The sequence below is a fragment of the Rhinatrema bivittatum genome, chromosome 5 (assembly GCF_901001135.1).
Source record: "Rhinatrema bivittatum chromosome 5, aRhiBiv1.1, whole genome shotgun sequence".
NCBI lineage: Eukaryota > Metazoa > Chordata > Amphibia > Gymnophiona > Rhinatrematidae > Rhinatrema > Rhinatrema bivittatum.
In genome coordinates this window covers 233706470-233721702 of record NC_042619.1, presented here as the reverse complement: position 1 = coordinate 233721702, position 15233 = coordinate 233706470, and the positions used below count along the sequence as shown (strand labels likewise).

At 42.3% G+C, this 15233-nt stretch overlaps 1 protein-coding gene across 3 annotated transcripts in view; it reads right to left on the bottom strand.

Annotated features, from left to right (window-relative positions):
* VPS26C (VPS26 endosomal protein sorting factor C) overlaps positions 1–15233 on the bottom strand; it is a 92712-nt gene that overhangs the window by 39620 nt on the left and 37859 nt on the right. For 2 of the 3 annotated variants that reach the window (XM_029603456.1, XM_029603457.1), the window contains 3 exons: positions 10686–10829; positions 5171–5320; positions 3169–3249 (listed from right to left, as the gene is read on the bottom strand). In XM_029603456.1, the coding sequence (XP_029459316.1) occupies positions 3169–3249; positions 5171–5320; positions 10686–10829 (375 nt within the window). The remainder of the gene's footprint in view (positions 1–3168; positions 3250–5170; positions 5321–10685; positions 10830–15233) is intronic. The other variant, XM_029603458.1, reaches the window with a different exon arrangement.

Here is a 15233-nt window from a genome sequence, read left to right as displayed (position 1 = left end):
GCTGGGCTTGATGCACCCTTGGTCTGACCCAGTATGGCTTGTTCTTATGAGTTGGTATGTGCTGAAGAAATAGCTATTAGTCAGGATGAGCTTCTTGATATTTCATCTTTTAAGGAAGCAAAGGGGGCACAGATTCAAGCTCCAGCTTTGTCGATGGTGGCACCAGTTTTATGGAATCAACTGATGATCAGGCAGGATTGGAAAAAATATACTCGATAAAGGCAAGAGATGGGGCAGGAGTGTTAAGAAGAATTTGGTAGAAGGGTGGAGCGCACTGTTAGCCCGGGTTTGGATGCACGTTTCCGACGCGCTATTACCCCTTACTGTATAAGGGGTAAAGCTAGCGCCATAAGTATCACCATAAGGGGTAAAGCTAGCGTGTCAAAAACGCGCGCCCAACCCCCCGAAACTAATAGCGCCCGCAACATGTAAATGCACGTTGATGGCCCTATTAGTTATTCCCGCGCGATACAGAATGTAAAATGTGCAGCCAAGCCGCACATTTTACTTTCAGAAATTAACGCCTGCCCAAAGTCTAGAGTTAATTTCTGCCGGCGCCAGGGAAGTGTACAGAAAAGCAGAAAAAATTGCTCTTCTGTACACGCTCCAACTTAATATCATAGCAATATTAAGTCGGAGGCCCCAAAAGTAAAAAAAAAAAGTAAAAATCGGCCCGCGGGTTGGAAGACTGACACTCAAATTTGCCGGCATCCGTTTTCCGAATCAGTGGCTGTCAGCCACTGACAGCCACTGTGATTGCCACTGACAGCCATTGAGTGTCGGCTGTCAAACCCACTGACAGCCACCGCTCCTTTTACCGCGGGCCCTAATTTGCATAGGCCACCCTCCTGAATCGCGCGCCCAGGAGAGTGGCCTTTGCGTGCGCCGAGACAGCAGGCACTCGCCCGCTCTCCCACGCGTTTTTCTGCATCGGCCTGAATATGGTGTACAGGAATCACAGGAAGCCTTTGGCTAGAAATATGTTGATCCTGTTGGAGACTCATATGAATATGAAGGGTGTTCAATCACTGCAGACACAAATGCCAAAGGAAAGTGCTAGAAGTGCTGCAACTGCCAGTGAAACGCTGGAGACCGGCAGATCTCACATCTCCCTTCAAAATATCCTTCATTTAAAAACTTCCAAATACAGGGAACACCCATTTGTACTCTGGAACAGTGTAGGAAAAATGCTTTCTGGCAAAAGAGGAAAATATAAAATTAAAAAGGAGCCCCGACCACAGTTTCCAGTGGAACGTTTCTGACAATATTTTGTATACAAAGCACAGCTAATATGTTAATTGGGCTACAGCCCACCAAAGGGAGTAATCTAAACAGAGAAATTACTGGATATGGTTGGAACATGCTTCACTGTTGTTTCCTTGGAAACTCTGGGATCAAAACTACCTTGCAGCTCTTCCGAGAACGAAATGAGCACGGACAAGGGTTAGGGGATGTGGATAAAAACTGGCAGGTGTCGACTTTAAAACGTAAGGTACCCCTCAATCTGGAGTTGCACAAACTTGACTTTTCTTTGAGAATGGAACACGAGTGGCAAGCAGCAACCTGTTTTAGCCAAAATATTTTTCACATGAAGTTGCACAGAAGTGAGGGTATGGGGTGTGTCTGGGGGGGGGGGGGCATTTCTGACACTGTTCCAAATACGGCTGCTTCACAGGGTTCAGGGGAGAATTTTCTACTACACATTACCTAGAGGAAACAGCTTTCTTTTAGGGTCTTGCTTTTGAGCTTCTTGAAGCACCTCTCCTTTGGGTAGCCATGCTCAGAAAGGGGTCACAAATGTCCCCACTTGGAACAGGATCTAACTGGTTCAGACACTGCATGTAGGATATCATCAACCCAATGGACCAATCCGATCCAGGGTATGTTATTAGGTACCTTGTGAGCCTCAGGCCTTTGACATTCAGGAGAATTGTGGGACAGCAGCTTAAGGAACGGGATAAAACTCACTGCACAGCAGCGTGACACTGGGTAAGAGAGTTACTATGTGCCATCATACGTTTGTCACTACACTGTGTAGGATGGGTCATTTTGAAATTCATTAGTGGAAAGGGCTTTTTATGCCACGGGCTTTAATTATGAAATACGCCACCAACTGAGACACTTCCAGCCAGTCCAATAAACAACTAAAAACATGCGATAAGTTTGTAGAGGTTAATGGTGCTACACTGGGCATTCAGAACTGGTGAGATTCTCTTAACAGGCAATCGGAGCACATTCTTGGATCGTCTGAAAGGAAGAAGGACTTTCTAATCCTGGGAACATAATTGGCTTAGCATAAAAATACTTAAAATCTGTTTCACCATTTTAGGCTCTACTGCAGTTCCTTTATCCTTCCCAGGTGGGATTATATGGACTATGACAAGAACTATTATCTAAGATTTCCTTTCAGCCAGATACAGAGAGATTCCTCCACCTGCTCACGAAGTCTGCTGTGTGTTAAGGATACCAGATTTGGCCCATATTTTTCTCTAGGAGTTTTATTTGCCAAACTGACTAGTCTGCAGTCACTCTTCTAATTACTTACCGGTTTTCCTAGAAATATATCTAACAGTGATAAAGTGAATGTGCACTTCTCCTGCAGGAGGTGTACGTTTTACTTCTGTTTGCACTACAAGGCTAGTGCCACCTAAATTCAAATCTAAAATCACAAAACTATTTTTTCATACGAAGGTGGGTTAGGAAAAAAGTGTATGTGCAGGTTAAAGATCTACAGTTCAGATTTTAAGACTTCTCCCTCCCCAGTCTGTTTTTGGCCACAGATTTTTAAAGCCATACAAAAGGCTAATATTTAAACTCGTACCAGGACTAGAAAAATTGATTACATACTAATGGACGCCAAACAAAACATATGATAATGTTGTCAGCTATTCAACTGCTGGTCAGTTATGATATCATAATCATCGGGGTTATTTCGGGGAAATAAGCTTTCACTAAGATACACCACTGCTTGTGAAACTGAACTCGCCCTGTACATATTTTTATATATATTTATATTTTATCGCACGAGGGTAGAAAATGCACCAAATTTCAGTGCATGAACAAGAAATCCATAACTTAAATCCTCACTTTCGCTTATTCCCAGTTCCTCCCCCCCCCCCCCCCCCCAGACATGGAAATTGAATAATTATTGAAAATGTACTTGCTTACTAATGCGTGCATAATGAATTCACACGTCTTGGTGAGGTCCTTGGCCAACAGAGAGCGTCGCATATCACATCGAAGAGTGTACTGTGGGAGAGAGAAAAAGATAAAGTAACAGGAGAACCCTCTAAGTGCTTCACTCAACCGATAAGGATTTTGAGCCACCATGGAGGATAGTGAAGTGAGGGTGATCAGGAGGTGGGGAGAGCAGTTTTAAACTTATATGGGCAATAACTGACGTTTGCAGCACAGTACAAGCATTCACAGACACAGGTGCACAATAAGCATTAAGACAGACAGGGGAACAAAAGCATTAAGACAGACACTATTGGAGTGAAGGGAGATCTGCTGGCCATTGTTCATGAACTTTGCAGGAGAGTCAGATACATTTGATGCAGAGTGGCCAATTCCCTCACTAGGATTAGTGTTAAGAATGATTGTGGCTTGCTATGAAGTGAAATGATCATTGCCTCAGGTGGCACAAGATGTGTTATAGCTCTGCATGAGCAAACTCTCTCTCCTGCATGCAAGGTACAGTTACCGTCACAAGCTATAAAACCCAAAGTTACTGTACCCACATCAGAAATCAGTTTGTTATTCAAAAGCAGAAACAATCTGGTTTGGAAAGACATGCTTTCTAATTAAAGACAAGAAATCCTACCCAGAATTAAAAGGGACATGCTTTGTAGGGCGCGTGTGCACACAAGGCAACACATATGTGGATCTGAAGAAAACACACCCTGTCAGAGTCCTCATGTTCCCCCTGACATGTACTGAAAATCTGGTGTTGATAGGACATAAAAAAAAACACAACCATTTGGAAAGTTGGATACGATCCCCCTCTTTAGAAAACCTTTCCTTCTTTGAGAGTTGGGGTGAGGGAAGGGGATGCTTACACAAAGGAACTTGGAATGTATTTCCAGAAACGTTCAATTCACTTCAGTCACCTGCACCTTAATTCCCAGTAAGTCACTGCTGTTTCCAGAAGACTGGTATTGATTAAATTTTTTGGGACAGAAATCCCCCCTAAGCACACAGAGTACAACAGAGATTATTTTTATCACTTTAAGTGTATCAATGCAAGTCAACAGGTAAAAGCTACTGTTAATGTTAGTATCAGTTTTAATATGAAGCATTTATAGCAAACTGATCTCAAGCTAAAGTCAAGGCATTCAGTGACAAAGCAGGATACAGATTGCTCCACCCAGCTTGCCACAGAATATTTATTACACCAAATAATTACCACACCAAGACCCAACCTACCAGTGTAAAGCCAACAGCCAACAGATGACGTGGAATGATGAGAATGACTTTGCCCACATTACTGAGACTCAACTTTAACTGGCTGAAAATCCATGGAGAAACATTCCATCTCATGTTCCATCTCATGTAGGTATGAGCTAACCGAAATGGATATGCCCCATGTTTCATTGCACATTAGTAACTGCTGTTTTCCTGGACTCACACAGACATGGGACATATGTCACTGATGACATCATTATTAGACAAAATGGCTCCCTCCATTGTAAGTAGATTGTATTACCATATAGACATACATTCTTGAAATACGCCATTGTGTTTTATGGATTTGCAATGACAGAGAGAGACTCAGTAGCAGCTCAACAAGAACTGGTTCAGCAGCCTTCTAAGAATCAATCTTGGATTTTTACTGCTGCTAAACTATATGGCAGCCATCTTAGGAGAGGAGACAGTTAATCTAAAATAGCATCAGCAGAAAAAAATTGACCAGGAAGAAACTGCAACATACACAGCAGCACATGAACAGAAATTAGTGCAACTGGAAGAAGAGAGAAAATTGTGGGTTGCAAAACTCATTCCCCGTTTCATTCCTCTACTGTTCTCCCCATGGGCCTCTTAGCCCATGATCCAAAAATGTCATCTTAAGGTAGCAGGCTAACTCTTCCTGGGGCCAAATATGTGCTTTAAACTTTGCTCTTAAGCAGATGCGCAGAAAATTTCAAGCCTTGGACAACAGTATCTGTCTTACCTGAATATTGACAAAGACTCCATGATATGTCTCATATAACACTTTGTTGCCTTTCGAATGCAGTGGGAACTCAAAAGGAATTTCAATTTTGCCAGTGGGAAGTTTTCCTGGTTTTACCATTTCCATTGTGTTGCTGATGATCTGGATCGGCTGAAGACAAACCATTAGATAGAGTAAACGAAAACAGACTGCAGTGCAAGATCTAAATTTTCTGGTACCAAAGAACCAAAATACAGAAAATATTCACAAAATTTAGCTGCTTGGTTTTTCTGAAAGCAGCCAGGCTGGTAGCTTCAACATAGTGTAAAATGACTTGGCTGCCTAATCATTTCTCTCCTCCTTTTACTTGGCATAAATCTTATAGCCACTTCCGTTATACATTAATAGTTGTCTAGAACAGGGACAGAATTACTAAACCCAACCATAAAGCAAAAAAAGTGTGAAGTTTCTTGGGTCGGAGTGCTAAAGAGTTGCCTGGGAGAAGGCCTCAGCACTCAGTGGGCGGTAGAAATACAGTGAACTGCTCCAGCTGCTTACAAGAAGAAAGAGGTAGGAGAAAGAAACCCAGTCAGGCAGCATACTGTGCAAGAATCAATTTGCTACTACTTACTAAACATTTCTAGAGCGCTACACGACATTTGCAGTGCAGTACGAACATACAAAAAGACAGTCCCTGCTCAATAGAGCTGAAAATCTAATAAGACAAACACAGGACAAGAGACTTGGGGTATTTCACAAAGCAAGACAATGATTAAAAAGAAAAGAAAGTTAGTTATTTACTTTTATATACCGGTGTTCGATTTTACATATCACATCGGTTTACATTTAAACAAAATTTGCAGGAACTTATGCGTTACCTTTGTCAAATACATTAAACATTTAAATATGGGGATTGTTAACAAGGGATATAAAAGAACATGGGGAATGGCTAACACTACGGGATGCAAGAAGGGAAGCACAAAGGGGAGTGCCCCTTCAGCGCGCGACGCCTGGTGTTCTGGCGCCGTTTAATGTCCGTCACAGTCCTCAGTGACATCAGAGGGGGGGCGGGTCGGGTCTCTCAATCAAGGATCACACACCGCCCCTCCCCTCTCAGTTCCAGATGAATTCTTTCACCTTTTTTTCTTTCTTTCTGTCTTTCTCATCACTGTTAGTTATTTCAGGGAGCCCGGTGGTGATGGTGTGTGGCATCCCTGTGCGCAGGCACCCGGTGTTCTGGCGCCGTTTAATGTTAAGTTTTTTTTAGTTAAGACTAAAAGCAGACAATAAGGCATAAGATTTAAAAGTGGTTTCAAAAGGTAGGTCTTTAGATGGGATTTAAACAAGGCGAGAGAGGGAGCATGGCGCACCAGTTCAGGAAGACAGTTCCAAGCACACGGTGCATCTAGGTCAAAAGAACGGTGTCTGGAATTGGCAGAAGAGGAGAAGAACACAGATAGGAGTGACTTATACCACAGGTAGAGTGCACGAGAAGGGGTGTAGAAAGAGATAAGAAAGGAAAGGTAATGAGGTGCTGCAGAGTGAAGGCATTTGTAGGTGAGAAAGGGTTGCTTGATGGACCCTTGGTCTGACCCAGTATGGCATTTTCTTAACTGTATGCAGGAGTGGATAGGGAGCCAATTCAGTGACTTCGGAAGAGGGGTTATGTGAGCATAGTGACTTGGGCGAAAGATAAGTCGCGCAGCTGAATTTAGGACAAATTGCAGTGTAGAAAGATGGCTTGCTGGGAAATCTATGAGGAGCAGGTTGCAATAGTCTAAGTGGGAGGAGATGAGAGAATGGATAAGGGTTCTGGTAGTGTGCTCAGAAAGGAAAGGGCAGATTTTGGCAATGTTATAAAGAAAAATGACACTTTTAGCTGTGTTTTGGATATGCATAGAGAAAGAGAGAAGAGGACTCCAAGGTTACGGACTGGTAGGACAGGGATCACGATCATGTTATCCACAGAAACAGAGAAAGGAGGAAGAGGGAAGGTGGGCTTGGGGGGGGAAGATAAGGAGCTCCGTCTTGGCCATGTTAAGTTTAAGGTGGTGGTGGGACATCCAGGCAGTAATGCCAGACAAGCATCCGGGACTGGATTTCTGGTGAAATTTCTGGTGTACAAAAGGGAGATCTGGGAGTCATCAGCATAAAAATGGTATTGAAAGCTATGAGAGGAAATCAGAGCACCAAGGGAATTAGTATATATTGAGAAGAGAAGAGGGCCCAGGACAGAGCCCTGAGGCACAACAATTGATATTGGAATGGCAGTAGAGGAAGGATCCAACAGAGGAAATGCTAAAAGTGCGATGGGAGAGGTAAGAAGAGAACCAAGACAGGACAGAGTCCCAAAATCCAAGCAAGGACAAAGCATCAAGAGTAGGTGGTGATCAACAGCGTCAAAAGCAGCAGACAGGTCAAGGAGGATAAGAACAGTGTAAAGACCTTTAGCTTTAGCCATAAACAGGTCAGTGGAAATTTTGGCAAGGGCTATTTCAGTTGAATGAGGAGGGCGAAAACCAGATTAGAATGGATCAAGAATGGCTTGAGATGTAAAAAGTCAAGACAGCAGCGATGAACAGCACAGCACATTCAAATAGTTCGTAGGCAAAAGGACAAAGGGATATTTTGATGATAGTTGGCAGGACAGGTTGGATCCAGTGAGGATTTTTTTAAGGAGTGGTACAATTACAGCATGTTTGAAGGCAGCAGGAACAGTAGCAGTGGAAAGTGATAGACTGAGGATATGACAGATAGAAGGGATGATTGCTGTGGAGATGGAGCTGAGGAATCGGGGGGGGGGACGACAGAGTCAGAGGAACAAGTAGCGAGTTTAGAGGAAGAGAGACGACAAGCAGTTTCCTCCACTGTGACTTCAGGAAAGGAGAGTGTGGCGGAGGCTAGGGAAGGGTAGAGGAAAGAAGTGGGGGAGAGGCAGATACATTTATTATATATGTTTGATACTCCGCCTTTTTCCAAGTTAGTCTCAAAGCGGATTACAACAAATGGGATGACGCGAGTAGATGAGATCTCCTGATAAAAGCCAGCAATCTGTTGGCACCAGGACCCAGTGTGAGATGTCCCTGATTGTGAGAGATCGGGCAAGCACAGCTGTGTGCTCATATAAAAAATGACAAGATACATAGGTAAGGGTGTCAAAATGTCCCCTACTATGTACAGAGTATCGTGATCTGGCACTCCCCAGTGCAAGGCGTCTTCAGAAGGGTGCATTTCACAAGACTCATCCGCCCTCTTTGGCTTGTATTCTTTTCTCCTATCCTGTCTTAGATGTGTGCCTAAGGCTCAAAGGAGGAGCTCTCAGGCATCCAGGAGTCTTGTAGGGTCCAAAGTGGAGAAGACCCAGAGGCTAGTTGGTGAAAAAGGAGTTAGTCTCATTTGCTGTTAGTTCTGTTCAAGATCTGACTTTAGACTTGTGAGCTGCTGTTTGGAGTCCGGAAGACTCATCTGAAGTTTTTCAGGAGATTTTTCCAGTTTTCTATTGAAGGAGGAGATCTGTGCCCTCTACCTTACATTTGTAATGAATAAATAACTTCTAACTAAAATCCATGGAGCTTTTAAAACCATTAGAGAGAATTATTTTCAGGAGAACTATAATGGACATGAAAGGTTGAATATATTATGGAATGATTTAAAGCAGTCTTTACAAGGAATCATATTAGAATTGCCATGTACTGGAAAAAGATCAGACAAGAAAATAAAAATAAGCCTACAGAAACAATACACAGAGAATTATTGGCTAAAAAGGGCAACCTAATTTATTATGTGATAAATTGGCATTTGGGTTGAGGAAGCAAAAGCAGTTTGAGAAAGGCAACAAGGCTGAGAAGTCGTTAGTTCTGAAACTTCAGCATTAGAAAAAAAATGAATCCCTATCATTAACATGGCAATTTTCATACTGTCCAGGGTGCCTGAAGGCCTGCAATTACATTCTATCCTATGGGCCTACAAGCTGATTCTCAGAGGGAAACCCCAGTGGCAGGCTGGTGCCACAAAGATTTGTTATCCTGAACAAAATCGGCACATGCAAAAAGTGTGCGGGATAAAACATGCACAGGGATCTTAAAATGGAATCCTTGGTGCGCTTCAGTCGGCCTGTCCTAACCCTGCCCCCAAGGCTGCCACTTTTTCCTACCTCGGAGAGAAACATCCAGTTTTCAAAGAGCTTGTCCTGCAGGGATATCCCTTTGAAAATTATCCCCTAAAGAAGGGTTACTGTTATTTGAGTCGAATAAAATCACAGATAGGTTTAGGGAATTCCATCAGCAATATTATTGCCCAAGGTGACTCCTGAATTTGAATCTAGCTTTTTTTTCATGTTGGGTTCTAATGTCAACTGTCTTGCTTTTGCTCTGCACCTGTTCTCATGATTATTTATTGTCGTTGTGAAGATCTCTGCCTTTCTGGAAAGAGGATTCTAGAAAGAATATATTGATATTTGTTGTATGACATAATTGACTGCATCTGATGTTTGATCTGCTTTTTATCTATTCTTGTTTATTTAATTAATTGCAATACATATAAAAGTTAATACAGATTAATAATGAATTTTTAATGTTGGTAAAGTGCTTGAAAGAATTGGATTAAAATATTCTAAAATAAAGTTTCACTCATGATGCATGAGGGCTGTTGTAGATTACTTAGGAACCCATTGTAAGATGGATGCTAAGGCATTATTTATTAATAAGACTGCAACCAGTAGGGTTCAGACCTGTATGCTTACTGCCCACCCTTGTTAACCTTAGGCCCATCCAAAAACTCAGTTCTGGCTACGCCACTGACTGAGAATCTGATGACGCCTCGCTCCTCGACAAGGAGTGGGCTCTACTGTTCAGTCTTGAGCAGAGGCTTTGTGCTCTTACCCGTCAGCACCTTCCTTCTTCCAGGTCTCCATCTTGCTGTGCCCTAGGGGACATCCAACCACAGCTGTAACAGTTGAAGGCATGGTCCAAGGCCCAGGCAGTGACAGCAGATGGAATATGTATCTGAGATGAACAATCAGTGCCCACAGATGCATTCCTTGGAACTGCTGATTGAAGGCTTCTTGGCCTTGGGTTTCTCTCTCTATACTCAAACACCTTTTTTTTTTTTTTTTTTTTTAAATTAACTTAAAAGTTCCGTCTGAGGGGCTTCTGAGGTAATGGCAGAAAAATAAAAGCAGCAACAAGGCACTATAGGCCAAAAACCAAAAACCTTTTTTTTTTTAAGAGTGAGACTGGGTTACGTTTATGTGGTACTTGGCTGAAGAAAGTCAGAGGAGCTCATGAGGGAGTGTGCACGTGCAGGAACTCCCATGCAAGCTCAATAAAATCTTTACTGAGCTCTGAGAGCTGGGTCTGTATTGGCACTATCAGATGCCGTCATCCATACATTATGTTTAATTTATGCCCGCTTGTCGACAGAGAATGAGTGTCATAACTGGAAGAGAGGAGAATGCAGCAGCTGTGGCTCAAACACGACTGAAGCACTTGGTCTGGAAGTCGGGTGTTCCAAAGAGAGCCCTCAACGCTCTTCTTACCTTAACAGAGTTGTAGAATGCTTCAAACATGCCCACGCTCTTGGCACTGAGCTGCAGGTTTACTGTTCCCTCCATGGTTAAAGAAATTCCATGGTGCTGGATTGTGTCCTTACTCATAACAACTACTACACCAGAAAGGATTTCCTAGTGTGGGAAAGAGAAAACCAGAAACTATAAAATACTATTTCTTATTACACATTCTCTTTAATCCTGTTTGCCTTAATGGCATTTACCTTCTATAACAGGGGGTGGCCAAACTTTCACGTACCAAGAGCCAAGGAACCAGAATGAACGGTACCAAAAAGCCTCTGCTATCACTGGCATCAGTAGCAGGGGATCTTCTTGGTGTTTGGGTACTTGCCAGGTTCTTGTGGCCTGGTTTGGCCTCTGTTGGAAACAGGATGCTGAGTTTGATGGACCCTTGGTCTGACCCAGCATGGCAATTTCTTATGTTCTCTTTCTTTATATCAGGATCGCAGCACAGTGCGATTCTGTGCACTTCCAGCATTGCTCTAGTAATAGTGCTGGTATATTCAGCAGGACATTTATCCTGATGAATATACAGGCCAGGTTTTCAGGCTAACTTTAGCTGGATAACTTGTCCACTAACTGGCCTACTGAATGTAGGGGGGGGGGGGGGGGGGGGGAAATATGCACATGACAAAAAACACAAAGATGAAAGTTTGAGTGAAGTTTGTGTGTTAAAGATTCCTTAAAGGGCAGCAATGCTGACAAGATACTCAAGGTTCACCTGTTGTCAGGAAATAGGAAACTGTGAGCAAACATAGCACTAAACAAGAAATGAGGCTTTCATAAAAACTGCAACATCAATATTGTTCGCCCGGCCTACTCAGAACCAGGGGACATTGCATGCAGTTGACTTGCAATAAAAGTACGAGGTTTCTGCACATCAATTGTACGTGACTGAAAGATGCAAGTAAAAAAATGTCCTAAAAATTGACGCTTACTCTTCTTTTTGTTACCATCTAGATCAATATATGACCCCAGAAGTAGGCAGCAGACCCAATCATTGTTCTCACAGATGGACAGACTGAACCAGCCCCTAAAAGCTTTTACCCGAGATTTGAGAAGTGCTAAAAAAGGATTTCTGAAGTTGTGGCTTTCCTGCTTGATGGTGGACTCTTTTCTGTATGAATTGAGTGTGGTTACTGTGTTAGTGTATTCAGAGATGGACATAGAAGGGAGCACAGCGCTTAAACACTAGTCACAAATATATTGACTTAACTCCCTAAAAGCTATCACCTGCACCTTGTTTGCTGACCTTTATTTCTTTGTAAAGGAAAATAAGAAAGGCATCCCCAGCCTCCATCTCTCCAGGAGACAGAAGCTGGGGGAGGCGGGAGAAGGGATCATGGCAGGAGTGTTGAATTCTCCTTTGGAGCATTATTTATTAGATATTGGGACCCATACGCTTGGAAACAGCTGCATTTCTTGCCACATCAACTCTTTCCTTACTGGTATGAATGGGAATAGAAAACAACAGCTTTCCTTGAAATACCGCCCATGTAAACTAGTACTGAATGTGGAGTGAGGAGTAGGGAAGGAGATCTGCATTTATAAATAGAGGTATGATCCTAATAAAAGGTGCACATCTAATTTAAAAACAACAAAACAATAAAATACAGTAGAGTCAAACCATAATGGAGATCTAAGCACAAAAAAACAAATCTAACATTTTGAAAGACTAACAGGGTACTGTTCCCTTTCCTATACCTGTGACAGATCAAGCCTTCACTTTTATTTCTGCCTTGTCACATTGCTTGAATTATTGGGGCTTGTGCTGCCAAAGGTTCACGTTTTCCTAGACTACTGCTGGGAAGTTAAAATGTTTATTGATCCTACGGTTTGAGCACTAAACTTCTGGCGCTGCTTGAATCCTCATTTGCCACAGAAGTTATGAGATTTTAGTCAGTGCTGGAAACTGTAACTCCCCACTCCTTCATGCTGCTGGGCACACAGTAATAACTGTTCTATTGCGGTGGAAGGAAAACAATCCACCCGCCAGGAGAACATGTCTTCTAGGAGAGAGATGGGTACGCAAGAGAGAGACAGCCAAGCATACTTCAAGGGGATAAATAATGCACAATGGGCAAATGGTTTGATAGGAAGGGAAGCTCTAGAACAAGAAAGCGTGACAAGAGGCTGAAGGCAGAATACTCAGGAATTACATAAGTCAGTATTTCTTCATAGAAAGAGGGGCGGATTCATGAACAGCATCCCCCAATGAAGGTGATGGAGGAGGCAAAAATGATATGGAAATTCCAGAAGGCGTTGCTTAGTGGTTGGAGCAGCGGGCTGAGAACCAGAGAAGCCACGGTTCAAATCCTGCTTCTCCCACTAATGTTCCATGTGACCTTGGACAAAATCACTCCACCTTCCATTGTCCCCAATGCAAACATACAAGGTCATTAATCAAAATGCGTTATAGCCATATCGCATGCGATAAATATCACATCGTGCGGCACAGAAGCAAATTTTACAAATGTATTCAAAGGGGTGGGATTGGGAAGGGGTTTGGGCAGGATCAATGAAAATAAGGGGCATTTATCACACATGTTTAAACGCCAGAAATAACTATACCTTTTTTCCTGGTGTTAAGCTGTGCAATATACCCGAAATACTCTGCATGTAAAACTGGCCCCAAAACCTCACCTCGAGTCACTAGCTGGCCCTCCTGTAGTAGTATAAATAGTTGACTACAATGAAAGCCTTATAAAAAAAGAGGTGAAAGAAGCTATTTTAGCCAAAAGATCTTCATTCAAAAATTGGAAGAAGGATCCAACAGAAGAAAATAGGATAACACATAAGCGTTGGCAAGTTAAATGTAAGACATTGATAAGGCAGGCTAAGAGAGAATTTGAAAAGAAGTTGGCCGTAGAGGTAAAAACTCACAGTAAAACCTTTTTAAAATATATCCAAAGCAGAAAGCCTGTGAGGGAGTCAGTTGGACCGTTAGATGATCGAAGGGTTAAAGGGGCACTTAGAGAAGATAAGGCCATCACGGAAAGATTAAATGATTTCTTTGCTTTGGTGTTTACTGAAGAGGATGTTGGGGAGGTACCCGTAATGGAGAAGGTTTTCATGAGTAATGATTAAGAACATAAGAACATAAGAAAATGCCATACTGGGTCAGACCAAGGGTCCATCAAGCCCAACATCTTGCTTCCAACAGTGGCCAATCCAGGCCACAAGAACCTGGCAAGTACCCAAAAACTAAGTCTATTCCATGTTACCATTACTAATGGCAGTGACTATTCTCTAGGTGAACATAGCAGGTAATGGACTTCTCCTCCAAGAACTTATCCAATCCTTTTTTAAACACAGCTATACCAACTGCACTAACCACATCCTCTGGCAACAAATTCCAGAGTTAATTGTGCGGTGGTTCAGATGGACTGAACCAAATCACGGTGAACCTAGAAGATGTGGTTGGCCTGATTAACAAACTGAAGAGTTGTAAATCACCTGGACCAGATGCTATACACTCCAGGGTTCTGAAGGAACTAAAAAATGAAATTTCAGACTTATTAGTAAAGATTTGTAACCTATCATTAAAATCATCCATTGTACCTGAAGACTGGAGGATAGATAATGTAACCCCAATATTTAAAAAGGGCTCCAGGGGCGATCCAGGCAACTACAGACTGGTTAGCCTGACTTCAGTGCCAGGAAAAATAGTGGAAAGTGTTCTAAATATCAAAATCACAGAACATTTAGAAAGACATTGTTTAATGGAATAAAGTCAGCATGGCTTTACCCAAGGCAAGTCTTGCCTCACAATTCTGCTTCACTTTTTTGAAGGATTTAATAAACATGTAGATAAAGGTGAACCGGTAGATGTAGTATACTTGGATTTTCAGAAGGTGTTTGACAAAGTTCCTTATGAGAGGCTTCTAGGAAAAGTAAAAAGTCATGGGATAGGTGGCGATGTCCTTTCGTGGATTACAAACTGGCTAAAAGACTGGAAACAGAGAGTAGGATTAAATGGACAATTTTCTCAGTGGAAGGGAGTGGGCAGTGGAGTGCCTCAGGGATCTGTATTGGGACCCTTTCTTTTCAATATATTTATAAATGATCTGGAAAGAAATGTGACGAGTAAGGTAATCAAATTTACAGATGATACAAAATTGTTCAGAGTAGAGCTTGTGAGACTGGAAAATTGGGCATCAAAATGGCAGATGAAATTTAATGTGGATAAGTGCAAGGTGATGCATATAGGCAAAAATAACCCATGCTATAGTTACATAATGTTAGGTTCCATATTAGGAGCTACCACCCAAGAAAGATCTATGCGTCATAGTGGAGAACACATTGAAATCGTCAGTTCAGTGTGCTGCGGCTGTCAAAAAAGCAAACAGAATGTTGGGAATTATTAGAAAGGGAATGGTGAATAAAACAGAAAATGTCATAATGCCTCTGTATCACTCCATGGTAAGACCGCATCTTGAATACTGTGTACAATTCTGGTTGCCGCATCTCAAAAAAGATATAATTGCGATGGAGAAGGTACAGAGAAGGGCAACCAAA